Raw genomic sequence first — 26,360 nt, 5'->3', positions numbered from 1 at the left:
GCTTCTAAAGGGGGACCATAGATGGTGAATAAGTTTCAAATTTGTAAGTCAGACACTTTTTCTAAACATAAATCCGCTTCTGCATTCTTTTCTACCAGCCTTCGTACTATGCGGATGAGGGGGGAGGGGGAGGGCTATATGTTTATTAAGAAAAAAAAAGGAAAGAAAGGAAACGTTTGCCAGGCAAATAGCCGGCTTGCTATTCAAAAAAAAAAAACGGAACGAAAGAAAGAAGAATAGAGACACTAGAACAACGTCACATGCAGTTCACGAGTCCTGAGACTCGGAGAAAACCGAGGAGAGCGGCAGTGACAGAAAGACAGGGGTGCAAGACGGGGCCAAGGAGAGCAGCCAACGAAAAGTCGTTACAGCCAATCTGGAGCAGACGGCAACGAAGGGTGTTCCTATGGTGAAGGTGCTGGTGCTGCTGACAATGTTAGGAGCTGGTGTGGGATGTCAGCTTCCACGCCACCGACATTGCAGTTTGGTGAATTTAGCCGACCCATTTTAAAGAGAAGTGAGGGTGTACGGCGTTGGGCGAAATGATACTGTGCTCGGTTACTATCACATTCTAAACACAAACAACGCGAAAAGAAAAAGAAAAAAAAAGACAGTAGTAAGTCTATCTGAACACCGTTCAACGCAGCAATATTGCGCGGTTTGCCCCCGGTGTGCTGTCGATAAACCATACATGGACGAGACACAGACAAACGAGGCGATTCAGTGTTGCAGAACAGTTTTATTACCTCTCCTACGAAAGTTATATAATGTAAATAAAAACGGTGATATTCTTACTGGGAAAGCTGTACAGAGGAGTTACACACACACACACAGATTTCTCATACATAGGAACGGGTGGAACATGAAAATATTCTTGGATGAAACACTCGCTGAGCATGCGGGTATACGCGAATAGTTCACTTCGATATGCGATGTCTTTTTGTAGATATAACGCGACTATTATTGCACGATAATAGTAGATATAGGATACGTTGATGGCGTATCAGTATATCTGGTTTGCATCAATACAAATGTATACGTTTAGGAAAACAATGCACGTGATCACGAACCGTTCACAGACAAACATGCCTATATTCTGTCCTCCTCTGCTATCTCATCATATTTTCAATCATAATCCGATAAACGGCATTTTGTCGGCACCGACTTTTGGACAGCTGGATGTTTTTATGTACGTTTGCTTTTTGTAAGCTTGTAATGTCTGTATAAGCTTTTATCAGTGTTTGTATAACGTTACCTTTACTCCATTATAGCGGCAACGTATTCATCCGCGTGTTAAAAAAAACACAGAAAAGACAAACCGTCTGTTTCTCTCTTTCCTTCGTTGTTCAGGATTTTCAGCGTTATATGTCTCCCAGTGAAGTAATCGGCAGACGGCAAGAAACATTTATTTGCAATATTTACCCGTATTAATCCGTGAGAATAACGGAAAATTATTAGTCCTCCCTCCATCTTTATTTCTTTTCCTTTTTTTTTTCTTTTGGTTCAAGCAATTGACCATAAACGTGTTCTACATTTTGCTGTTCGGACTCATACCAAAAACAACAGGCAATGACGATCATTTCAGTACCTCTTATCGAAGTATATTGTAGTAAGTACTTCGAATGGGACTATATGGGACAATAAACTTGAATGTGCCGCTGCATATTTTGGCATATTACAGCCTATTGCTCCTAGTAATCGAGCCGCATTCCTCATCGTGCAGGAACACGTCAGTAAATTGCTGTCTGTGAATCACAATACGTGAAGAATGCTCTGTAAGATTGATTGGTAATAGAAAGAAAAAAATGTCAGTCCCAAACTACTCGGAACTGGTTATACTCCAGAACGCAACGCGTTAGTTATAGGGCTGTCATCACATGGGAAAACAAATGAAGGGAAAGGAGGGCGAGGTAAAAAAAAAAGGGTAAACTATACAAATCTATACACTTTGTGAGGCACACATGCCCAGACGCGAGTGCGAAAAACTCAATGCACGAAAAAACAAAAACACTGAACAAAATAGAAGCGTCACAGAGTGTCGAAGGATGTCAGGGTGCGCTCGACAATTTTGAAGGTTTTGTTCGTAGCGTCTCTTACACGGCATTTTCAATGCGGATTGAATCCGATCCGCATCGAGTTTCTCAAGAGCATTCGGTGCGCGATGCTACTACATGATCCAACTCAATGCGTATTGAAAGGTTGGCTTGACGGTAGGCGGCGTTAACAGCCCCGAGGCAGTACCTTGGGACTGACCGATATGTTCCTAAAAAGTCGACAATAACCTCATGTGCTTCCGCAATGTGGTGTCCACTAAGCCTTTATAGAGGGCGCGGTGTCGAGAATGGTCGAGATTAAACAAATTAGCAAACTCAGTCGCCCGTCATACCTAGATTATAAAACCGTAACCGTGAAATTCCATGGGAATTGTATAGGAACATTTGCAAATTAATGTAATGTCTTTGTTGACTACAACAAATTTGCTGAGTTCGAGGATGCCAATGACGGTCTTCGACACGTCTCGAGAATCTCAATGCCGTTTAACAAACTGGACCGGGTTAAGCAGGACCGGAGTTCGATCCTACCCGAACGTGTCCGTGTAGCAGCGCCGGATCTGCATTGAGCTCGATGAGCATTGGCTCAATGCGGATCGAAAGTGTCCGCATGACAGGGGTATTACTAAGGCGCCGTTCCTACCTCACCTTGTTACCCGTCTATATCCAGCTATACCGTTTGAAAGAAGTTCATGGTAATCTCCGCCTCTAACCTGCCAAGATTAACAAACCTTGGGAACCGTGTCTTTTTATCTATTTCGGAATCGCTTTTTTTCTTTTTCTTTTTATCAAATGGGATCTTATCACCGTCAATACGTTCACTCTGAACCCGTTTTTGAACGTAAACAAGCCAAACTATTTATGCAAGTAGACGTAAATGTGTTTTGCTTGTGGTGAAATAAAACATAAGCTTGACAAATCACCCCAGGAAACGTCTAACGTACCGATAAGAGTGGTTTTACAACTGACGACAGTGTTATCGGTAGACGACTTTTTACGCGCCGCGTTCTCGTGATTCGAGGTTTCATCGAATTTGCATGATTATGCGAAAAGGGAAATGAGATGATAATGAGGCGCTGTTTTTCTTGCTGCCAGTTGTTTTTCCTTCGTTTATCCCAGCATGTTATCCGATTAGTGCGAAAATCTATGATAACGTGCGGGACGCCATCATCATTTACCGGCACTAGGCGAAAAGCAGCGGACCTTAGGAATAACCCGCTACGCCTGCGGGAGAAGATGCTTTTACGGCAGGTTCCAGCTATATCTTTTTTATAACGCATACCAATAACGTTACTCTCTGCATTCCTTAGCTGTCCAGAGCAATTACGAAAATATTCTTACAGTATGATGGCCTGATTGTTAATCATTTCTCATAATCACCACTTTTCCACTGAAAAGGTTTCGGAATCTCGAAACGTGCGTGACGTTCGTCTGGCAACCCACTAATATGCGGTAGGGCAAGCCCACGACCTACTAGATTATAACGAACATGTCATAATCAGCAACCCCTATGAGGAGCCCGTCCGCACGATCCGCTAGGAGCGCTACTCATCGGCACGCGAGATCTGAACCATGATTGGACGATGGAAATTTGAATTCTGAACGCGCAGAAGCGTATGTACGACTACCGTAGCAGACGACAGCAATATCTCCTATGAAAACGCGTAGAATGATGATGATAATCAACCTCATAATGAAACATCTGCGGAATGTCCACCGCTCGCACAGAAATACTAACGTAAGTTGAAGTACAAAATATGTATTGTAGAAGTTGAGGAAGCAATAACTGGGACGATGAGTAGCACCGCCGCTACTTTCCAAAAATGCGGCGCTGGGAAGGGGGGCCTATGACATGTCGGTCGTTATAATCTAGTAGGTCGTGAGAGCGACAGAACCGCTGTCTATATGGCGATGTGGTGAACGCACAAAAAGAAGGAAATGTACAGAAAGGTACTCCAAATGGGGCCACTAATGAGACGTCTTTATGAATGACAAAAACACGCTGATATGTGGGGATGAATAGCAAATTCTGTTCGAGACGTTCCACGCTAGTGCATGAAAATAGTCCGCAAAATTTCCTTCTTTTATACGACTGTGAAAGCACAAGGCATCGTAAAAATGCACGCAACCAGGGTTCGTTGCCGGAAATCTAGAAAGCGCTCGTCAATGTTTGTGAGACAGTGAAAGTGGATGAAACGGCAGTTGTCACTTAGTCATTTCAGATAAACAACCTTAGCCGTAGAAAAAATGCGAAAAAGAAAAGAAAACCTGCAAAGTCACGATAAAAACTGCCTAATGGAGAGATTAATGGTGCTGCGTTTTTGCTACCTTACCAACAGGTTCTCAATCCTCGATGCCGTTTCTTTTTTTTTTTATATATATATAAGGGACGTTATTCAGTGACCGGAGCACTTACGTTTTGGATAGCCGATGGGGAACCCCATTTTAAAAGTCGTACATGTCACAGAGGACGCTTAATCGTTTTAACTCGCCAGCAAAATTGTGGTTAAAGCGGGTCGGCGCGATGACTGGTGTGAGATAGTCCCCAACAGTTATCTATGTTCCCAACTGATTTGCTGCTCCCTAGTGGTTATACGTAGCCGACGTTTTTCGTTTTAGACCCAGTGTTATGCACATTCAATGTAGTTTTGCCGCTGTAATTGACAAGCAATGCGCATTTGGTGACAACTTCGACACAGCTTTGCTCGTAATCTTCTCCTGTAATGTTGTTAAAAAAAATAAAAACACTACGAGTGCAGCACGAAAATTGGGACGTAAACGCACAGAGGACTCAGACTATCTAATAGATTTTTTTAGGTTGCATCTCTACTGCATTTATAGTAGGCCTTTAAGGCGGACTCACGCAGTGACGTAAGCGCCGTCAGCTTGCACAACCTGATAGCAGACGACAAAGCCATTATTCTCATTCGCAGGGATGTGGAAAACTGCAGAAAGCTTGTCGGATTTGTTGATTGCAATCAATTCCCCGACTGTTACTGTAGGGAATGACATCGTTTTGGCCCAAATATCGCGGACGGGCTTGCCGAGAGAAGCGATTTCCTTGTATCTCCCATAGACTCCCACGTATTGAAAATTTGACAAACTTTAATTCGCCAAAAATCAGTGGATCGCATCAGGCCTTCAAGAATACGTCATTCCCTAGATAAACTCGAGGGGAACACGCCCGTACCCGTTTCGTGTACAAATTTAGAGAGGTTTACGAGAACCCTGCGAACAAAAATTTCCCAAAGACTTCTTAAGAAAGTAGGTCCGCCTTAAACTCCTCCTTGTCCTTATTCTCCCATCGCACCAACACCCGGAGACGCGCCTTTGAACCTTCAGCGCAAAGTGACATCGTAATAATTTTTCCCATGTCACTCACTGAAACACTGCGTCGCAACTTTGTACACTGCATACGAAATACGACCACATAACAGGATGTTGTTTCGAAGAAACTGGACGTACACCTTGTGCGCACATTGCCTTCTAATTCAGGCACTACTTCTGTACTGCTTCTTTGTCTCACGTCCAACAGGCAGCTTCGTTTCCGGTTTCCGAAAACAAACTCCGTCGATGCCAATCTGACTTCACTTTTGTCACTTCATGCTTTCACGGCCTTTCTCACACCACTGATTGGACAACAGTGAAATACACACAGAGATGGAGAAGACGAGAAAAAAAAAAAAAAAAACGATGAAGAAGAAGGTAGGAGACAACGATATGTTAGCTCTATCTGGTTTGATTGTAATAATAACAATAATAGTAACTATATTATTACAATGACTGGACACGAAGCTCGAGCCATACCCGTTTTAAGACTCTGCACGAACGTGCAGAAAAATGGAAGACGAGAACAAAAGCCCCCCTGACGTCACATTCGACGTCACGTCTGACGTCACGCGGAGCAAGTTCGAGTCGCTTCCGTTCAAGTGCGTTTGGGGGAGCCAGGGACGGCACCCGACATGCGGCGGGAAATTCTTGGATAATGTGCCGCAGAAAATGCCGTTGTGTGTTAGGCAGATTCGTTGGAGAGAAAAAAAAATTTTTTTTTCTTCGCTTTGTTGTTAGAAACATGGATACCAGACTTGCTCTTATACAAGACAAGCTTCCACAGTTGCTGAAAGGGATCACAAACATCCCCCTCAACAGCGCGAATTCACAACCCTTCAATTTGTGAAGACGAATTTCATTTTGAATCGAACAAATTGACAAATCGGGCACAGTGCATATACCTTAATTCTAGTAAATCAAATTTTGGAATTCTCGTTACAGACGTCACTATTTTTACGCACCAGTAAAGAAAAACGAGTGCAACGTCTCATTAGCGTATTTGTAAACTCACAAAGTCCTTACACAACGACAGCATCGGTATCCGCCGCACGTCGGGCGCAAAACGGTACATATTTCGCTATACACGTATTTCCATTTCTTCTATTCGTTAACCTACGAGATTGCTCTATATCGAGCAGTCACTTCCGCACCAGGAATGTTGTCGTTGTTGCTTTCAAAGTGTGGGAGGGCGCTGGTTTCCGTTCACATTTGACAGTAGCGCCGCCCTGGCGGGTGTGGAGGCTTCGTGGCGGTTTCGTCCACTCCTTACGACGTCGTCGTCGTCGCCGTCGACGTGCCCGATGACGTCAGCGTTGCGGCGTGGACAGCGAGTAACTTTCCCGTGTCGTAGTTGGCTACTGGAATAATGTTCAGATGCTCCTGGGGTTGGAATTCCGCACTCGAACCATCTGTTGATTGAAAGAAATTGAAAGGGACAGAAGGTTAAGTGTGGTGTGAGAAACGCTCAAAAGAATTAACGTTCCCCGTTTTAACGAAGTTGAAGTTTATTTTGAGATGAAGATAATGAACATCAATATACATATGAGACGGAGGACCCAGAGGAATATAATCCCTTTTGAAGGATCATCCTTGATAACAACACAAAATATTGTTACGCAAATTCAAGTGAGCAAGAAAAAAAAAGTATACCATGATTACCAAAAATTGAGTACTGCAACTACTAGACAAACACAACTGATAGTAATACAGTAGTACAAATTAAGATAGCACTACAATGGTACAAACAAATGAGTACCACAACAGTGGAATTATGTGTATAAAAGAAAATGCTTAATTGTTGTTTTGAACAAGGGTAAAAGCACACAGTTTTTTTTAACTCTGGTGGTAAAAGATTCCAGTCCGAAACGCTACGAAAAAGAAACGACAGCTTTCCAGAATTTGTTTTAGTAATGGGTAAATTAAATATGCCCAATAATCGTGCTCGAGTAAATCCAGTAGTCCTAAGTTAAGAGTAATTCAGCACCGGTGAGATAGTACGGTGTTATGTTTAGTAGCTGTAAGAAATTAAAGTAAACGTGAAGCTGCAAGGAATTTACCTTAACGATTAACTTTACTTTAACGGCCAATGCATCCCTACGTGGTGTTGTCGTTAGCACACAAGGCAGGTGGTCCTCGCGGCCTCCATTTTCGACGAAATGTGGCTTTCGTTCGCTAAAACGACTTGGACAGTCATCGAAATCCCGTGAATTTGATTGGTTAAATAGCGATGTCGTGTTTTTAAACACCGCACATCATCTTACGAAGCAATCGAGCGTTCTCGTTGATTTTCTTTTGTTTTGAGAACGTGAATTTCGAGATCGGGGATTTTGCAAGCGGGAATATCGAGGTCCTCCCGTCCATGGGCGCTAGGGGACTTACATTTGTCTCACTCTACTTGCGTCTGAACTTTGTGCGTTGCTCACATTTAATGTTCCACAGTCATAACTTGCAGGCTTTGCAGAAACCCAAGAAAGCTTCGTCCTCAAAACATTCAGTTACGATCGGTCACGATTCGTTCCAAACAGGGCCGGTGCTAGCGGTGTGCGGGGCCTGAGGCAAAGGCACATCGCGGGGCCTGTTTCACACCAACAGTAATGAAAAGATAAGAAATGATAAGATTTTCGCAGTGGGAGATTTTAGCAGTACGGGAAATGGCAGTGGGAGAGAAGGGTGCGAAATCCTCGGTATAGCTTGCAGGGTTGGCAAAGTGGGACTTTTTCTCATCACATGACGCAATGGCACATATAACACATTCTTCTCTCATGTCTGTTTTAGTCGACGATCGCGCGTGCGATTAAGTGCATACATGATATATAAAAAAAAAAACGTAATCCCTGGTTGAGGGCTTCGTGCGCGGGGCCTAAGGCGTCTCGCCTTCCTCGCCCCCCCCCCCCCCCCCCATCGCCGGCCCTGGTTCCAAAATAACGACGAGATAATAACTTTGGCAGGTGTAGGTATTTTGAGATAATATACCTAATTATAGTAATATAATTAGGTATACTAATACCAGGTAATACTAATATACATTGTGACATTGTGTTCGCACTATATCTGACATTGTGCAGTGAGTGATTCTCGGCGTCGAACGTCTCCCCCTTTCCTTTCCCCCGTCTTCCTTTATGCTTTATCCTGCTTGGTTGTTTGTTTGTTTGTCCTATTTTTCGTAGCTGACCTTTTTCTTTCTTTTTGTTTACCAACAAACGCGTTTTGGAGTAGCCAGTTCTGACTGGGTCGGGACTAACCTCTCCATATTTTTCTTTCTTTTCCAATCCAATTCCAATCCAATAGTTTACCAGCGTTGTTTCATCCACTTCTTCCTCTTCGACTCGCGTCTTTCCACTGACTTTCGCTCATGTAAGGTAACCGACAAAACCGAGCGCACACGGTTTATTCTACAGTCGGTGTAGTAATAATATATTAACATTATATTATTATAATAAGATAACGTCACCATTATTCCTGCAGCAATTATTCGTGCCCGGGGGCGTGTAAAAGTGACGGGAATTGCTGCACAAAGGCTATAGACAGGAAAAGAAAGCCGACCAAACGAAATCTTCGAACACCTGCAAGCGGGGTTGACGTGTTGTGCGCAATGTCGCTTGCTCGGAAAAAAAAAAAAAAAAAGGCTGAATGGCGGGACAGATGTGTGTTGCCCCAAGCGATTGCCACTGCTCATGCAGTTCGAAAGACTTCCGAGAAGCGAAAACGTGGACGTCTGAGACCAGGAAACCATTCATTGCTTCGCTTCCAAACCATCAATCAGTCACAGCAATTGGCCAGGACACCTTGTGTGCATCCAGACAGGCCATTCCAAGAAACGGGAAGGTCACCGGCAATGGCCAACACTGTGGGCGCGGTTTGGACTTGCTGTGTCCGGTATGGCACGTGCTTTGTCCGCAGCTCCCTGCCAAGGGACTGTTGCGACGCGGAGAGCGACGCGAATGAAATTCATTCCAGACTTATGGCTGCGCAAGAAGCTATAACGAGGCAAACAGAAAAGCGAACAGTATGATTCTGTGAATACTCCACGGATTCAAAGAGGACTTGTGTGTACTTTCTACCCTGGTGCGCAGACCTGGCTGCTGGTATGGAAGTGTTTCGGGTGTTACGGGAAAGATAAGTCATTTCTCGACTTGAGTGAGGTAGATCAAAACGTGTCTCACTCTCCGATGTACTCACACAAGCCAGTTGTTCGACGGTGTGCCAGCAAAGAAGCGGCGGAAGTCAGTTCTACAGACAGGCTACCCTTGGGACTGTATGTGTATAACGCTCGACTAAACGGAGAAAACTATCGACTCCACTGGGGCTTTTACAGAACCTTCCTCATTTGTGTTACACGAAAAACGGCGCGTCGTGATACACTAACGAAAAAAACACACGTCTATAATAACAACCAGAAACAAAATAAATAAAATAAAATAACCAGAAATGAGGAAGTTACTCGACAGATGGAACTCGTCACAAGTTAAAAAAAAGTGCGTAAAAAATGTAACGAAGTTCCTGACGAATGTTACGCGTTATGAAAATAAACTTCAAGTCCCCAAGTTACTTTCTAAAAGTAACGAGTTACACTCGAGTTACTTAATACGCGACATGCACTCCTGAACTCTGTAGAATTAATTCAGACCTTGATGTCACAATGGGTGGTGCAAGACGTTTTGACAGTTGGAAATTATACCGATCTTCAGTACCATTGGAGAGCGCGGACGCAGCTCGCGTTAAATGCGCACCAGAATTGAACAAAAGGAACTTGGAACTAAAGCATGTTACCTAAAAAAAGGAGCGAGTTCCTCAAGGAGTTACTGGAATTCAAAGGTGACGAGTTACGCCAAAAAGTTACCGAAGAAGAAAGCTAGTTACAGAAGCGAGTTACCCCCACCAGCGGTAATAAGGAAGAGCAATCCAGACAGACAAAGAAAATACGCCATCCATGAGACGACAAAAAGCGCCTACGAACCGCTCAAGGCGCAATTCTTTTAAGGCACAAGCCTTTCCATATTTAGTCGCCATCGATCATGAGGGACTTCATCCTGGCGTCCTCTCTTCGTTTTCACGTTGTTACGTAGTGTAGCAGAACAGCTGTGGCACTCGCAGAAGCACTCGGCATTATAGTCGTCCTTCTGCATATAATCTCGTCTGAGGGTTATGAATATATTTAGTGCATCGTGCCTGCGAGGTCTGCGATGAATACGGTTGTAATCGGTGGTTGTTAAGTGTCTGATTAGTGGCCGCATTGTAGCCCGCGGCCAGGGGGGGAAGCTACACGCCTTCTGTTTGACATCGACCTGACGTAGCGCATAATCGGCAGTACACTGCAGCATGCTTAATATAAACGCAATGTTGCACAATGTGAACGCTACGAGACGGCATGCTGTGCATGGATATTCAATTTAATCTACACCTACATATAGGCAGACGCACATTTCCTCTTCATAGAATATGCTGCACGTTCTGTGTTGTCGCTGTTGACGTCATACGAGTTTTTTTTTTTTTTTTTACGTGGACTACAGTCAAGGGACGAGTGTACTCCAGTCTGATGTATTATGCGTAACTAGTATTACATTTATTAAAAACAAACAGAATCATGATGTTGATGATGATGATAATGGTGGTGTAGGGATACTCTCCGCTCCAGGAGCCGAAGGCTGTGGCGTAGTGCGGCGGGAATTATAATCACTATAAAAGAACGCCCAGAAAGGGAAACGGAAGCAGCGGGAAAATGCGAATACAGTCAAACTCCTTTATAGCGAACACCTTTTTAACGAAAATACCACTACAGCAAATTTTTTTGCGGTCCCGCTGGAGCCCTATAGGTCCAATAATGGACATCCTTTTTAACGAAAATACCTTTACTGCAATTTTTTTTTGCTGTCCCCTGAGTTTCGTTGTAAAGGAGTTTGACTGTACTGTATAAGATAGATATCCAGCAAGCAGGTCGATTGCGCGGAGAAGTTGGCAACAGAGCGTAGGGCTGTTGTATAGATTTGGCCGCAATCCCCGCCTTGGCCTTTTACGACACCGTAAGTCACGAGGCAAGCGCGTCGTCGTCCAACGAACCAGACAGCGTGCGACCTCGGACGGGGACGATGAGGACGACGACGACGACGACAACAACAACGGGGCATCGGTCGCAGACATGCAAAACAGCGTCCTTGTGCGACCGGAGGAGACGCCTCCAGGCACTAGGCCAGCCGCTCTTTTACCTGTCGGTGGCCACGTAAGTAGCAGGAGGACGGGGAGGAGGTTATGCAAACGATTCAGGTATAGTATAGTGCGGATAGTGGCTTGCGGAACTCGAAAATTATCAATTATCATGAGGTGATTGATACGATACGAATATCACGGGATACTCGTCTCCACGACCTACTAGATTATAGCGAACATGTCATGTGGACCCCTTCCCAGCGCCACATTTGGAGACTGTAGCGGTGGCGCTACTCGTCGGCCCGGTTATTGCTTCCTCAATTTCTACAGTACTTTGTACTTTAGCTTACCTTAGTATGTTTGTACAAGCGATGGATGTCGCACGAGAGATGCTTCTTTCTAAAGTTGATTATCATCATCATTCTACGCGTTTTCATAGGAGCTGTTGCTGTCGTCTGCTACGGTAGTCCTGCGTTCGCTTCCTTCGGCGCATTCAAAATTCAAATTTCCGTTGCCCAATCACGATGTACGTCTCGCGGGCCGATGAGAAGCGCCTCTAGCGGATCGTGCGGACGGGCTCCTCATATGGGTTGCAGATTATGACATGGTCGCTATAATCTAGTAGGTCGTGCTCGTATCATAGTCGTGAGCTTTGCGGTCTACTTAGATAAAAGACGATAAGACGGAAAGCCATATAGCAGAAATGACGATGTCAGCGACTTATTTAGATGTGACTGTGCCCATCAGCGCCAACTGTTTTTGTCACAATACCGGGTCGTCCGATGGAGGGGTCAGACGGAGATAGGCGCCCGGGATATTTGACAGGTTCAGATATAGTTTGGCCAGGGTGGACAATAGGGAGTACAGATCCGAATGAGTTCACGATAGCGGTTCCGAGGATACGATAAGCCAAGGCTCGCTATTCCTTTCGAGTGGCATCACATTGTTGACCTTTGATTTGACATCACCGTTTATTGTATCGTTTTTACACAATGCTTTCCATCAACGAGTCCCAAATGAGGAGCCAAACGTCAACATTTTAACGTTTTGCTAATCCGGGGAAACTATCGACAACCGACTATGATAGTACTATCGATAGTGTAAAAACTATCGATTGTTGACTATCGATAGTGTTGAAAAAGTATAGATAGTTTTACGATAATTGGCTATCTATAGTACTGTAATTTTGTTTTCATTTACTGTCGACAGATAGATTTGGTTCTCACTATCTATGCTTTCGTTCCCATCTTCGGTTTCGCAGTGGCACAGTGACTCAACGAAAACAGAATCATGCGTAACACATGTTCTTTCCGTTTAGCTGTAATGTATGAGTGATGGGCTGTAAACGGCGAAAGAAGATGCTCACCATAAAATCGTGCGCACTGCTACTACAATGCCAGTCAACTGTGGCTATGACAGATGGAGAGAGGACAGCAGGAAGGAGGGGGGGACAGGGGGGGAGGGGGGTTAGTATGTGTCCTGGGCAGACTTCAGGGATAACTATGCCGACATCCGTCTGGAAAGTCTACCGGAAAAGCCAGGAAAAATCTCAAGCAGCACAGCCGGTATGGGGATTTGAACCCACCTCACCTCCCAGTCGCGGCGTGGAAAGCGATCATGCTAACCACTACGCCACGCGAGAGCTGGTGCCAATGAAAGAGCTGGGGACGCACGCATAGCAACTGCCTGGGTTAATTGGCAATCTCCCTACAGCCTACCTTTACCAATTACGGCAGTTCAATTATTGACGCCTCCATGGCTAACCGATTCTGAGGTGGTGGATTGACGCCAGAATATTGGCACAAACAACAACAAATAAGTAATGATGATGCACAAGTTATATATATATTGTGGGATAGCGAAAAGGCGAGAGAAGAGCCGTTTAATGAGGGCAGGAAGAATGAATGCGGGTGGTTGCAACTCGCGCTAAGATGCAGTGATGATCATGGCGATGATTCTGCCTCACAATATATATACTCTCCCGTAGGACACAACGTGTACAGCAATCATCCTGTGCTGAGCTTGAGTTAAAACATATTCTCAGCTGATAAAATTAGGCACTGGCTGACCACGTGCACGAACATCACGACCCTCAGTATCAATTGATCGATTATAGCGCCCCTACAGCTCTAAACTAACAGATTCGTACTCAAACTTTTAACGATCTTCACGGCTTTGCTGTCTTTCCACTCAGATAGACGAGCGAAGCTTTTTGAATCCTTCCTATATTGCAACCTTCATCTGTTACCACATCCAAGTATTTCAAACCCAAACTTCCAACGTTATTTCGTTATTTTTTACGCCAGCTTTGGGCATGCTTGTGTTTGCCTATGAAATAACAGGAAGAAGAAAAAAATCCTGTCCACACTCGCTGATATCCAATCCAATCCATGAACCTACAACTGAGGCCCATTGAAAGCATGATGCGTATATAAGTATATCTCTCGGTAACAATCACGCTCGACCTTTAAGCGTTAAAACCTATCCAAGCAACACAAAAAAGTGAAAATGAGAGTGCAGAGGAGCGTTTTTTTTTTTTTTTTTTTTTTCGTGGGTAGATCTCGGAAATGCACCTCCGGGCCACCGCCTTTGCTGCTGGGGTAGCTGTAACGATTCCATTGATATGCTCTGAAGGATCTAATCTTCTCCCAAGTAGAGCATCTCTTCTCTCTCGGGTGAGGATCACTGACAAGTAGCCGGTGAAGACACACACACACACACACCCTCGACGTCCATCGAGAGAGCAAAGCGACGAGACCAAATTTGGTCACGGAACAACCGTCAGATTGGTATCACAACAGCAGAAACGGCGTGAAAGAAAAGCCTCTCGGGTAATTAGCCCCCACACAGTGATATGTGACGCATTAAAGGGGGCGTAGAGATTGCATAATAAGATACGGAGGTATATGTTACGCGCTCCGTGGACGCGGGCGTCACGATGTCTCTTCCGAAGGCGTGCTCGACGTTACGGCGACGCTGACGTACGTGCGACCCCATCCCGGACGTCTCGGATGCGGCAGGTCGGCGCCGCGGTCGCTCCGGAGATGGGGCGACGTGGGAGGGGACTCAGAGGGTTTTGACCTCTTCCGATGTGGGACACTAGGAACCGGAGAAGTTGGTGCGTCATACATAATGTAGAACCAGGAAATTGGAATGACCAATATGCTCTTACTCCGCAGAGGGCTGTCGATGGAAAACGGAGGATCTTTAATTCGTACACACTGTTTGTTTTCGTTGTTTGTTTGTTTGGCGACATCGCATCCGTAGAATCTCTCACCTGAGGACACAGAACGAAGCGATGCTTTCATCATTTGCTTCCAATTCAGTACCATAAAATAATAATTATTATTATTATCCGCAATTTTAAGGCGCGATGACAACTATGGTAATCAACATGGCACCACAGACATGGACACCGTTAATTTAGGTTTAACACTAATGACTACTTGGAGCGACCATTAGAGCGAGCAAAGGTGTTACTCCCGCTTACTCTTCCGAAACCTCAGTAATTTTAGAGCGTAACTCGATCGGGAGGCATTTTTCAAGCGCAAAAAGTTTATCCGCAATATTTCCTTTTTCAAACTAAATTTTTCTTATTAGCCATCTGTACTGTTCCGAAATTGTGTTTGCCTATTGGGTCTCTTCCGTTCTTACTGATTTCACTTTATCTCACCACCCATATTCAAGCGGGAGCAGCGTGCGTCTTTCCCGCAAAGCGCAAGAGTGATGCGGCAAAGTGTGCTTACTATTTATGGCACACGGTCCGGAGTGCGCTGGTGGGACGAAGGTGCCCGTTCTGCAGGCGGCCTGCATCAAGTGGCACCAGGAGGCGTAGGTGTTTCCGTCTCCTCCACACAGGGGCTCCATCTGGGGCCAACTGCGGCACGAACTGGGACAAGTGACGCACCGAGGATGGCCCGTCTCCCGTTCCGTCACACACTGCTTGCCTCGCTGGCAGCGGACGGTGGAACAGGACGCCCAATCTGCGAATCGTAACAATAAGCAACATGTTCACGCGCGAACGGTGCGTCCATTGTCATCAAGCTGGCGCCGGCGAAAAAAATGTGCTTTGTTTACGACTTGATGTAGATTAGCGTACGGTTTCTGAAACCTAATGGCAGCTTAAGAAAAATAACTATAGGCGGCACTCAAATAGCTCAGTAAAAAGGTGGCTTTGCGTTCAGCGCGTGCGCAGCGTTATTTCGTTGCGCACAAAAGTACAGCCTTTACGCTATACTGAAACAATCTAATAACGTGGCAATCAACAGCATTCTTTGTGATGACGCAACCATTGATACTAATGATGATGATACTGACACTTCCCTCCAGCCAAACGCAGCATTATTCACGTATATAATACCAACGTAGACAAAAAAAATCAAAAAAGTTGGGACGTTGCTGTCGCGACGGCTGTAGCGGGCAATGACAGAACACATCTGGCAACACAACTCCGCGTCCATGCCTTTAGAAGGAACGAAGCAAACAGCACTATAAACGCGGCACCAATTATCTACAATCACAGTGCAAAATTCCCCAACCACCTTTTCCTTCTTTCATCCGGTTTTGTTTTTTATAGAAACAGGGGCACCTTTCAGAACACGAAAAGGCTGTCATTTGACCGAAAGAAACCATCGCCGGAATGCACACCTTCTCTTTTTTTGTTTTCGTTTTTTCTTTTTTTGTGTGTATGTGTCAGTTGGCCCGCTGCGCGAGTTGCGAAACTTGACCGTCAAAGCCGTCGATCAAAAGCTTTTTCGGCTGGCCGCTTCAAAACTTCGCCGATGACGAGACTCCTGCACCCATTGACCGATGCACGTGGAAGATACTGACGGAACCGCTTCAGTGTGTTTGCTTGTTTCGACGGGAGTTCGTCAAAGACTCGAAAGTTTTCGCCGATTTCTTTTTCTTCTTTTTTTTTTTTTTTTTTTTTCTGTTTCGTTATCATTTTCATTGCAGTGATGCTTTTATCCATGTAATGCCGCGAGGCCCTTGGAGCACTACAATAAATAAATAAATTGCTTCTACGCAACGTCTGTACTGTGTCTAGGAAGTTTTGAAGGCTCGTTCTTAAAATAGCTTTTATTCTGTCTCCACTAAAATTTCTCCACAGAAATGCACAGGCGAGGACAAATACACGAGAAGCGCTTGTCTCGTCCACTTCCTTTCTGTATTTGTCCTGAGCGAAACGTCCAGTTGTATGAAACCCTCATGACCTCGGACGGGCTCGGGCTTGACACTGAGCGGTCAGGTTCTACGATTACTACTACTACACATGGCACGGGCCAAGTAAACATCGCTGCAATGTGTATAGCCATGAACCGTGTATTGCGGACTTCCCTCGAAGGAGGGAATATGCGTGCCTATTCGAACTCTTCAGGGAACAACCACTGCTGAGTGGGAAGGTAGGTGGCGTCAAAAGTGCACAGGTCGGCGAATTCTCGTGATCGGTCTGTCTGTCTGCGGGACTGATGACCATTCCGAGCACGAAAGCCTCATTGTGGTTCCACGTTGACGGGGCTTACGGCCCAAATTAGAGTACTGAACGTTTCGCTTATCCACGCTTAACTAGAAATCATGTGACATATTCAAGGCAGACCGTATATAGGACGTGTCCCCGTCACAGACACACAGGACAAACGCAGAAAGGAAGTGGACGAGACGAGCGCTTCTAGTGTATTTGTCCTCACCTGCGCATTTCTTTCCTGACAGATACACGTTTGCGTGCTTAGAAGAATCATAGCGATCCGTGCGAGATACGGGATGTTTATAATCTTGCGCATTGCATATAGGGTTTATTCGCAATGACGTCATCCGCCACTGTGGCCAGCAGGCTGCCATCGGCCGCCATATTGTAGGTCCCATCCAAGCCGTTACCCATATCGCACTCATCGTATAGACCACTTGCACTCCTACGTCATCGATTACGTTTCGCCGCCGCGCAAAGCATGCTGGTGGGCACCTATCAACCTTATCAGCCTTTTCGGCCTATCAGCAGACGCGTTTTTCCCGCTTCTTGCCAACCAGAGCAAAATATAACCTCGAACCGGTCTTCTCGGGACGCCACGTGTTTGTAAACAGAAAGTGGTCTATAGCATTTGCTGTTTTAAAGTTATTGTGGCGTGTGATTTGTACAGCATATCCAAGCAATTTTCATGTTTTCGACGTTCACAGTCATCCAGAAAACATAAGGCAGCGAACGAATACGGGAACATAACTTCGAGGTACCTCCAGTATATGGCGGTGAGGTGACGTCAGTGAATAAACCCTACACATATACGGACAGTCCCGGCTTCCGTTACTATAATACTGCCATCACTATAGCGAATGCAGATTTAATCAAAATAGTCGATTCACACGACAAAGTTTATCGTGGCTGCAGTGTACAGAGAACTCGGTTCCGTATACAGTGAACCCTCGCTAATATGACCCCCGATAATCTGACATACGCGCTTTATACTCCTGGGGAACAATGCAGTGAAACCTCTGCAAATCCCCCCCCCCCCGTTAATATGACAATTCCGCGTTATGACAAAAATTTGCGGCAACGACCATGGTCATAATAACGAGGGTTCACTGTATAGATACGCACATGGGGAACATAGTCGAATATAATACGTCAGAATGGATGTCAATCCTTACCTCGGCATCTTCCCCTGTAGGCTGCGGGCACAGCCCTCCCTTTAGCGCAAGCTGCCTGTCTCAACTGACAGTAACTCGTGTAGGTGACATTGTCTACGCTACAGACGTAACGCCTCGGCTCTGCAGCCGGACAGGGCACCCTGCAACGGACGCAATGAGGCACCAGGTTCTGGTCCAGGAGGCAGCTCTTCTTGCCTGGACATACGACACGGTCGCACGAACCTGCATACAAGAACAGCAGCGGGTCTTCAGCGGAGCTACGCAATCAGAGAGACTAATACCCCCAGAGACTAACGTACACGGCCTAATTTAGTGTCATTTTCGTGAAGTGCACTCCAACCAGGCGAAAGCGTGCGCCGCAATACTTTCCTCAGAATGCTTTTCTTTAATTTTCGCAGGACGTGTTTCTAAATAAAACAGATTTCTTCCAAAATTAAACAGATTGGCCTCAAACCAGAGTTGTACACGTTACTCGAAAAAAGTAATTGATTACAATTACTGTTACTACTGCGCGAAAAGTAATTCTTTACTGTTACAAATTACTTCATCAAAAATGTAATACGTTACCGATTAAAAATGTAACGCGTTACTTTTCCCGTTACTTTTAAATTGTCTCTCCTCCTGTCCCAGATGAGGACGACCGTATTGGCGTTGAAACATCCGCTTCGTTTTGTTACTATTGTTACTGTTGCTCTAGTAGGTGGCGGTTGTAAGGAATTATCGTATTACTGTGGTCTGCATGGAACACGTGAGGACTAGAGACGGCCGTCACGGTGACCTCTGCGTCACTGCTTCAGTCGAAGATCGGGCTTGCTGAAAAGTGTTGCCATTGTTGACAGAAGGTTAAAAAAGTAATCGATTACTCAGTAATTGATTACCGAAAATTGTAATCAGATTACTTGGAAAATTACTTGCTCACAAAATTAATTGATTACGTTAAAATTTACTGAAAAAAGTAATTGATTACTAGTAACGCAATTACTAGTAACGCGTTACGTACAACTCTGCCTCAAACAAGTGCCACAAAAAAAAAAAAAAAAAAAAAAAAGGCCGCCGCCGCCGGATTGCCGAGAACGCGAAGTTCTCACAGGCTGCAAACGGGAGTAATGACACGTTTTTTTACGGCACAATGTCACTCTTTACTAACATCAAATAAACACGCTGTTGAAAATACTTGTTCAAAACTATTGTGGTGAAAGATGGAAGTCACTGAATCTTTCATCATTAATTTCTTAGGCACTTGAGGCTTTGTATATGTATTTGTCCTTTCTATGTGTTCCCAGCCTCAGAACATCAGTTCCCTCATATTGTGGTGTCTGGGCCCCTCGCTTTTTTTTCAATATTTTTACCTGTACCGCAAAGCCTGCCGTCGAGGCTACACGTTAGTGCACTTTCTGCCGAGTGTCACTAAAAGATGTCGCGTGACAGCACACGAATGACACTAAGTGCGAGTGTCACTCGTTGAAAGTGACACGAAATTAGTCCGTCTGACAGGGATACAAAAGGGGGAATTCATGACAGAGGAGACTAAGGGAGGCTACGTTCACAGCCGGGGCAACCTTTTTTGAAACGAACCCTGTCCAGATGCTCGAACTTGGGCATTCCCGTCCGTCACCCATTTTTGTATTTCTTTCTTCACACGCAGGTTTCATTAAAGCATCCCCGAGTACTTGATGGTATTTTGCTGTAAAATTTGTAATCCGTATTTTCCTGTCGTTGTATGTCTGCCCCGCTGCCTAAAAACTCTCCAAACACAGGGATATGCACCAGCGTGTTTCCCTTACGCTCAACGTTGGACAAACCTGACACGATTTGACCAACTCAAGTTGATGATGGCCGGCAGTATCCCATCAACTATCAAGCGTTGACGAGAGGTGGTGTGTCTGTCTGTGATGGTGTGTGTGTGTAGTGAACGAAGCCTAAGCAACAGAAGAACGCGTACAGGTTTTTTTTTGTTTTTTTTTCTAACGGGGTGGTTGCAAAGTGTGCAACAAACTGATGCCAACGGGAAATTCTGATATGCAAAGGGGGATAAGATTGCGTGACGACCAAAGTCCAGTTTTCCAAACTAGCGAAGGCTTCTCACTTTGGCAAGGCATGTGATAGGCAATGGCTAGCTGAGGATCTCTGCGCCGGCATCGTTTCTTCATGAGACGACACGCGTTCTTGTAGGTTCGCTGATCCGTGCCGCAGACGGGACCGTCGTCTCTCCGACGACCTCCCTTGGGGCCGCAACGCGGCGCGCACACGCAGTGCGGCTGTTGACGCTTCACAACGCATCGCTCGTGGGCACCGCACGAGACGCCCACGCAGGATTCTGCAAAGGAAATGCTTCAATGAGATTGGTCACCGACTTGTAACAGACCCTCTCCCTGTTTGTAAACAAATGACGTCATAGTGTTCGACAGCGCCACCAATTTGATAGAGTTGAACTACACTCGAAGGGACGCGACCTTCGGTCCTACTTTTCCTTCAGTAGGAGACAGCGAACAAGTGGCCATTCATGGAACCCAGCCCTCCCCTTCCGATTTGTTTCAGTTTCACTCTGTCTGCCAACGTCATGATGACGTTTCTCGGGCAGAGGTCTATTGGGGTGAGAGAGCACTTTGTACCAGTCACACCCATTGCTGTAAAACTTGGAATGCAGCCTCCACCCTGCATAATCCTCCACCCCCAAGTGTGACTTCGTTCATAAAATACGCGTCCCCCTCGAATCCATAGAAAGAGTGCGAGGGATGACAGACGGTGGCACACAAAACACTGTCTGCTGCTTCCTCTATTTTTGTTCTTGTTATCTTGCCCCTCAGCGAGTGCAGAAATATCGTGTGTCTGCTTTTCTTTCGGTCCAACCCTGAAATAGGTTTTTCTACCTGGCACTTCCACCTGAGGAGTAAACACGTTCTTGTGACTGCGTCATATGCTCTTTCCAGTCTTCCGGTCTCACTGTGGACGGAACGAGAGACACTGGTTAAAACGCAACAGACCACTTCGGTAGGTGTATCAGCGGAGCTGGTTTCGATGGGCGTGCCGACAACGCGCGCCACCCCTGCTTCCACGACGCTGATTAGCTAGGATTGATTGGTTATTTACTGTATTTACTGTCAACCCCCCAAGCAGAACCACATGGAAGATCACCCGAAACAATGGAACAACCGTATAAGCTACACGAGCCAACAACCTTAGAAGCAGGCACACATAACTGGGTACCATACAACCACACAAAGCCATGCATACTGATTGAAGATGAGATTACAACAAATCTAAATACATGATGGATCGAGGTGCAGGACGCGAATTCTATAATTTGATGGCACGCCGCAAGAAAGACAAATGAGTGTGATGTAGACATCGCTCGCTGTTTGAGAGCAGCCATCAAAAAAAAAAAAAAGATGTTAACACTGTTGAGACTGCTAGGCCTGGCCTTGTTATGTCACGTGCCGGGCGGATGTAGATGGAGAAGCAGAATGGCAAACATTGTGCACAGATTTGGACAAATTCAATAACCGATGCAGGTAGGCCAGCTCTCTGCGCAGCTCCTCAGTTTCCCTCTCCCATGTTACCCATGGAGTGACCTCATTGGTACACATAAGGGGTACACCATTTCAAGGTTGAGGCCCACAGACGTCCAATAGGGCTAATATTGGTCCAATATTGGGCCGCTATTGCCAATATTGGGCCAAGATGTTGTGCTGCTTGGGGATGCATTGGTGAGGGTCCATATTAGCAACCCGTGTATACATGACCCAACCGTCTCGTTACGGCCAAGTAATTCGTCGTAGTCCGTGCAACGCTGGTGACATTGCGATGGCTTTGCTAGGACGATCTTAACCTCGAAAATGCGGCGGCAGGAACGAAAATGCGATGCCGTATAACGGGTGATGACGGGTGCGGTGAAAATGAACTTGACTACCCCCTTTTAAGACGAGAAGTGAATGGCAGTTGGGGGAAACGCATGTTGGGTACTGATCGCCAGATGAATAAAAGAAAGAAAAGAAATGTCCTGGGGATATTCTAGAGAAGCCAAGAACAGGTTTACCTTCATACTTTCAACAACAGAAGTGGCATCCCCATGCCCATGCAACTATGAAACTCGTGTCGCTCCTGCTCATCTTGGACGTGGGCCGAGTGCAAAGTTTTGAAGAGTGTCGTTTTACACACGTCATCAGATGTGATAAGAAGGTGGCGATGATCAAGGTCTCCGATAACTGTGTCAGCACGAGATCTGTTGCGATTACCAAAAAATGATTGGAAATGATAAATGTCAGAGGGGGGGGGGGGGGCTTTGCTACAAATTGTATAAATAACCCAGGCAGCACAATGTACTGAAAGTCGAGTGCAATAGGGGTGGACGCCCAAGCAGCACAATGTACTGAAAGTCGAGTGCAATAGGGGTGGACGCCCAAGCAGCACAATGTACTGAAAGTCGAGTGCAATAGGGGTGGACGGGTAGGCGGAAGGCCTTGAACAGACTTGTGAAACTAAAGACATTGATAAGACACATACCGTCCACCCCTATTGCACCTGACTTTCAGTACATTGTGCTGCTAGGGCGGTATGTGTCATATCAGTGTTCTTTAGTTCCACTAGTATGTTCAAGGCCTTCCGCGTACCGTCCACCCCTATTGCACTCGACTTTCAGTACATTGTGCTGCTTGGGAAGGGCTTCCTGCACTGCATACTAAAGCTTTGTTGGAAGTGAGTGCCTGTCGTGTACCCTTTGCACTTCCAGTCACGGGAGAACTGTACTAACGCGCCCAATCTATACATTTACTGGACCTGGGACCTCCCTTTATCGTTATCGTAGAGTACACATGATCCACTAAAACTAAACACATACTACCGTTGACGGTCCAAAGGAACAAATCGGCAGGCGGCCAAAAGCGCGTGCTTTGTAGCTCAATCCCGTGCAACGGATTTCACGCTTTTCTGTGATGTGTTTCCGCATTTCCACTCCATAATGCGCCAATCCACCCGGAGCCACTCAAAGCAAGACCGTCGGCGCCCCCGGCGAGCGACCTTGCCAAGGACGAATGGCTCCTCGCTCCGCCCACAGACGCATGACGTCACCAGTGTCACCTGACGTCACGATGCGGAAGCACACGGGTGCACTGCACCGTGCACCGCCAGTCGCTCTCACTGCATTGCTCTCTCTCTGTGTATCGCAGAAGACAGGCTACGTCGGCGCAAAACTCCCGTGGGGTGATCACGCTCAGCGCTTGTCTCGAGATGAGATTAGATTATCTCTGCATCATAGATATTGAGCGGTTGATTTATAATTGAATAATCGACACGACGAAAGAAATATACCGATCTCTTTCTTAGGGGGAGGTTTCTTTCCTGACATAACATTTCATTTACCTGGGATTCGTTTTAGGGTAATAATACCAATACCAAGGTGTATCCAGCCGTAGGCTTCTTCGCTTCTTCCCTTTAGCACGCAGGCATAGCTCGGCGCGATCATGATCGCGATCATCAGGCTTTGATAAGGCATTGCGATCATGATCGCGCCGAGCTGTGCTTGCAGGTAACAACCCATGGAGTGTAGCGACTCCTACATTTTGAGACCAGCTTCTTTGCGTAATCATTGTTTCATAATCTGGAGCCGAATTTAGCGCAGTGCGAGCGCGCAGTTTCCTTTCTGCAAAAACGACATCGCCATCCTCTTTTAAGAGACAGAAAAGGATGCTTATTGAGCGGAATGAATAACGCAACGCAAGTCGTTGCGCACGTAAGGGCTAGTACGTTTCCAGGAGGTTCTGACATCCGGCGCCGGTGTTTCATTTCGGCCAGTCGCCCTGCGGTGGAGCTCGATACCGCCTCTTCCGTTGTATCACTGTATACCGTCCCAGCTATCGTATGCCGTTGTTTATGTTTCCTGGTTGCGGATGTCAAACGGTCGGGTGTCTTCAAGGTGAACCTGCGGCTGAGGTTGTCGAACGCGCCGGGCTATATGTATACGAAGGCGGTTGCATCTGCTCTTCGCCAGTGGAAATTTCGAAACCCCGAAACGAAAATTTGCGTGAAGGTTTGCGAAGTATAAACATGTGACGATTCTTTTGTGTTAGGCGATCCCAGTCACGCGGCATATAAGCAACCCGTTGCTATGAGAACGCGGGGACGCGAAGGTATACTGCCCTTCCTTCCTTGAGCTCGCTTGCATGGTGAAGAGGTTCACCGGAGAAGACCGTTGAGTGGATGTCACATTTCCTATTTTCCTCGTTCGTCATAATAATTTTCTCTACGCTGAGTGATAAGAGCACTCAGACACAAAATTCCCCGCGGGTAACTCTCATCTCGTTGTAGGGTTTTCAATTTTTGGAACGTGGGGATATGTAACGTGTCAAGATTCACCATTGAACACTATGGAAAGCTCCAACAACTGGGAAATTTCCATCCCTCGGGCCTCTTTAAAGTGGCTGTGACACTTTGATGAACAGCACATAATGTACACGTTGTGTTGCCGGTCCCGATTAAAAGCTTCTTCGTTCCTCCCCACCAAACGATGGTCCATTGCGACCCTGTGTCTCCATCCACTGCGCACGTGCTAGTCACGCGTTTTTCCCCCATTCCAAAACAACTTTCCTGAAACCACCGTTGATGTGGCCGGAAACGAAACAGGCTCATTCAACTGGCGTGAAAGGAAACACCGAGTCAAAACAGATTTCGCACTCAGCAGAGCAGTTGCCACACACACACACACGGTACGCGCCTTGACGGGGTTACGCAAAGGCTCCCGTTCAGAATTTACAACCTCCGTCCTGGGAACGCATGCCGGATTTCTGTGCAGATGCATCTTGAAGAGATACAGCTACTTGGCTTGCGGGGGCCAGGGCGCTCCAGCACCACAGCATAAAGCTCCGACATAACAAGTTTAAAATGTGACACGGTTTTGCTTTCGATCGTTTCTTACTTTTATGGAAGAAATTCAGACTCGAGAATTTATGTATTTCTCTGTAGTCGGATGAACAACGCGTTAAATAAATTACACTTAGGAAGAAGTATGCACAGGGTGTCCCAGAAAACGTGTCATTGAATTCTAATAAAAAAAAACTACGCCACCTAGGATCATGCGGGCAACGGCATTTGCTCTTTCTAGGTTTTTGCAACCACCTGATGTGCATGTCATGTAACCTAAGTTTAATTATGTAAGTTTTTGCGGACTGAACTCGGAAAGTTACCAAGTAAAGGGGACTTTTTTACCCCACCAACATCAAGAGCGTGCCGAATTTACTCAAATTCATGATAATTGACAGTGATATTCACGAGCTATCCCATCGGGAAAAATAGAACATCGTGCGTTTTTGAGCACCGGACCATAACGCGCGATGACTTTTTGGGCGCAATCGCTCGCAGTCCGACGAAAGGAGGTTCCAAAGCCAGCCCACAGAGTGATAGTAGAAAAAATAACAGCTCGTAAAATTGGGAGAGGGAAAGCATTATCCCAGCGAGAGTCGAACGCGATAAGCCATGCCTGTGTTATCTCCTTCTGTGATGCCGGGGTGGGCTGGGTTTCCAACCTCCTTTCGTCGGACTGACGATCATTTCGCTGGAAAATTCGTCGCGCGCTATCCTGCGCGAGCTCCGTACAGCATGATTTTCGGCATTTTTTTTCCGATACGATAGCTCCTCAATATTCTTGTCAATTATCATTAATTTGAATAAATTCGGCACGCTCTTCACATTGGTGCGGTAAAAAAGTGACCTTTACTTGGCAAATTTCCGAGTTCAGTTCGCAAAAATTTACATAATTAAACTTAGGTTACATGACATGCACATCAGGAGCTGGCAAAAACCTGGTAAGAACAAATGCCGTTGACCGCATTATTCTATGTGGCGTAGTTTTTTTTTTTTTATTAAAATTCAATGACACGTTTTCTGGGACACCCTGTATATGGGTGTGTTTTTTCCTGAAAGTGAAGTATTGAGTTACTTAATTTGTTTTTCATTAAACAAAGATATCAAATTTTGCTTCGAAACACTCTTCAGTAGAAGCATTTTCTTTTTTCTTTGGCTTTTTAAGCGCTTCTTTAAAGAAAGGATTCGTAAGATCCGTGGGTTCGGGAAAGTCTGAATTGGTCCCATATCTACCATTAACCATTTTCCAATGCACAACCAACACTAAAAACGCCGCAACGAAATTCAATTTTTCTTGATGCGTACCTTTTTTGAAGAGTTTAAAAGCTGTCTTTTTTTTTT

At 45.7% G+C, this 26,360-nt stretch overlaps 1 protein-coding gene and 1 long non-coding RNA gene across 2 annotated transcripts in view; one reads left to right on the top strand and one right to left on the bottom strand.

Moving 5' to 3' along the window:
* LOC135389048 (uncharacterized) overlaps positions 1 to 26,360 on the top strand; it is a 59,734-nt gene that overhangs the window by 18,714 nt on the left and 14,660 nt on the right. The window lies entirely within an intron of this gene.
* LOC135389047 (follistatin-like) overlaps positions 720 to 26,360 on the bottom strand; it is a 51,685-nt gene continuing 26,044 nt past the window's right edge. Inside the window, exons 3-6 of the mRNA XM_064618995.1 lie at positions 20,251 to 20,481; positions 18,165 to 18,386; positions 15,272 to 15,508; positions 720 to 6,790 (exon numbers count right to left, since the gene is read on the bottom strand). Of these exons, the coding sequence (XP_064475065.1) occupies positions 6,648 to 6,790; positions 15,272 to 15,508; positions 18,165 to 18,386; positions 20,251 to 20,481 (833 nt within the window). The 3' untranslated portion in view covers positions 720 to 6,647. The remainder of the gene's footprint in view (positions 6,791 to 15,271; positions 15,509 to 18,164; positions 18,387 to 20,250; positions 20,482 to 26,360) is intronic.

This window comes from Ornithodoros turicata, chromosome 3, assembly GCF_037126465.1.
Source record: "Ornithodoros turicata isolate Travis chromosome 3, ASM3712646v1, whole genome shotgun sequence".
NCBI lineage: Eukaryota > Metazoa > Arthropoda > Arachnida > Ixodida > Argasidae > Ornithodoros > Ornithodoros turicata.
Note: the sequence above shows the minus strand (reverse complement) of the source record. Positions and strands in the feature narration are given on the sequence as shown.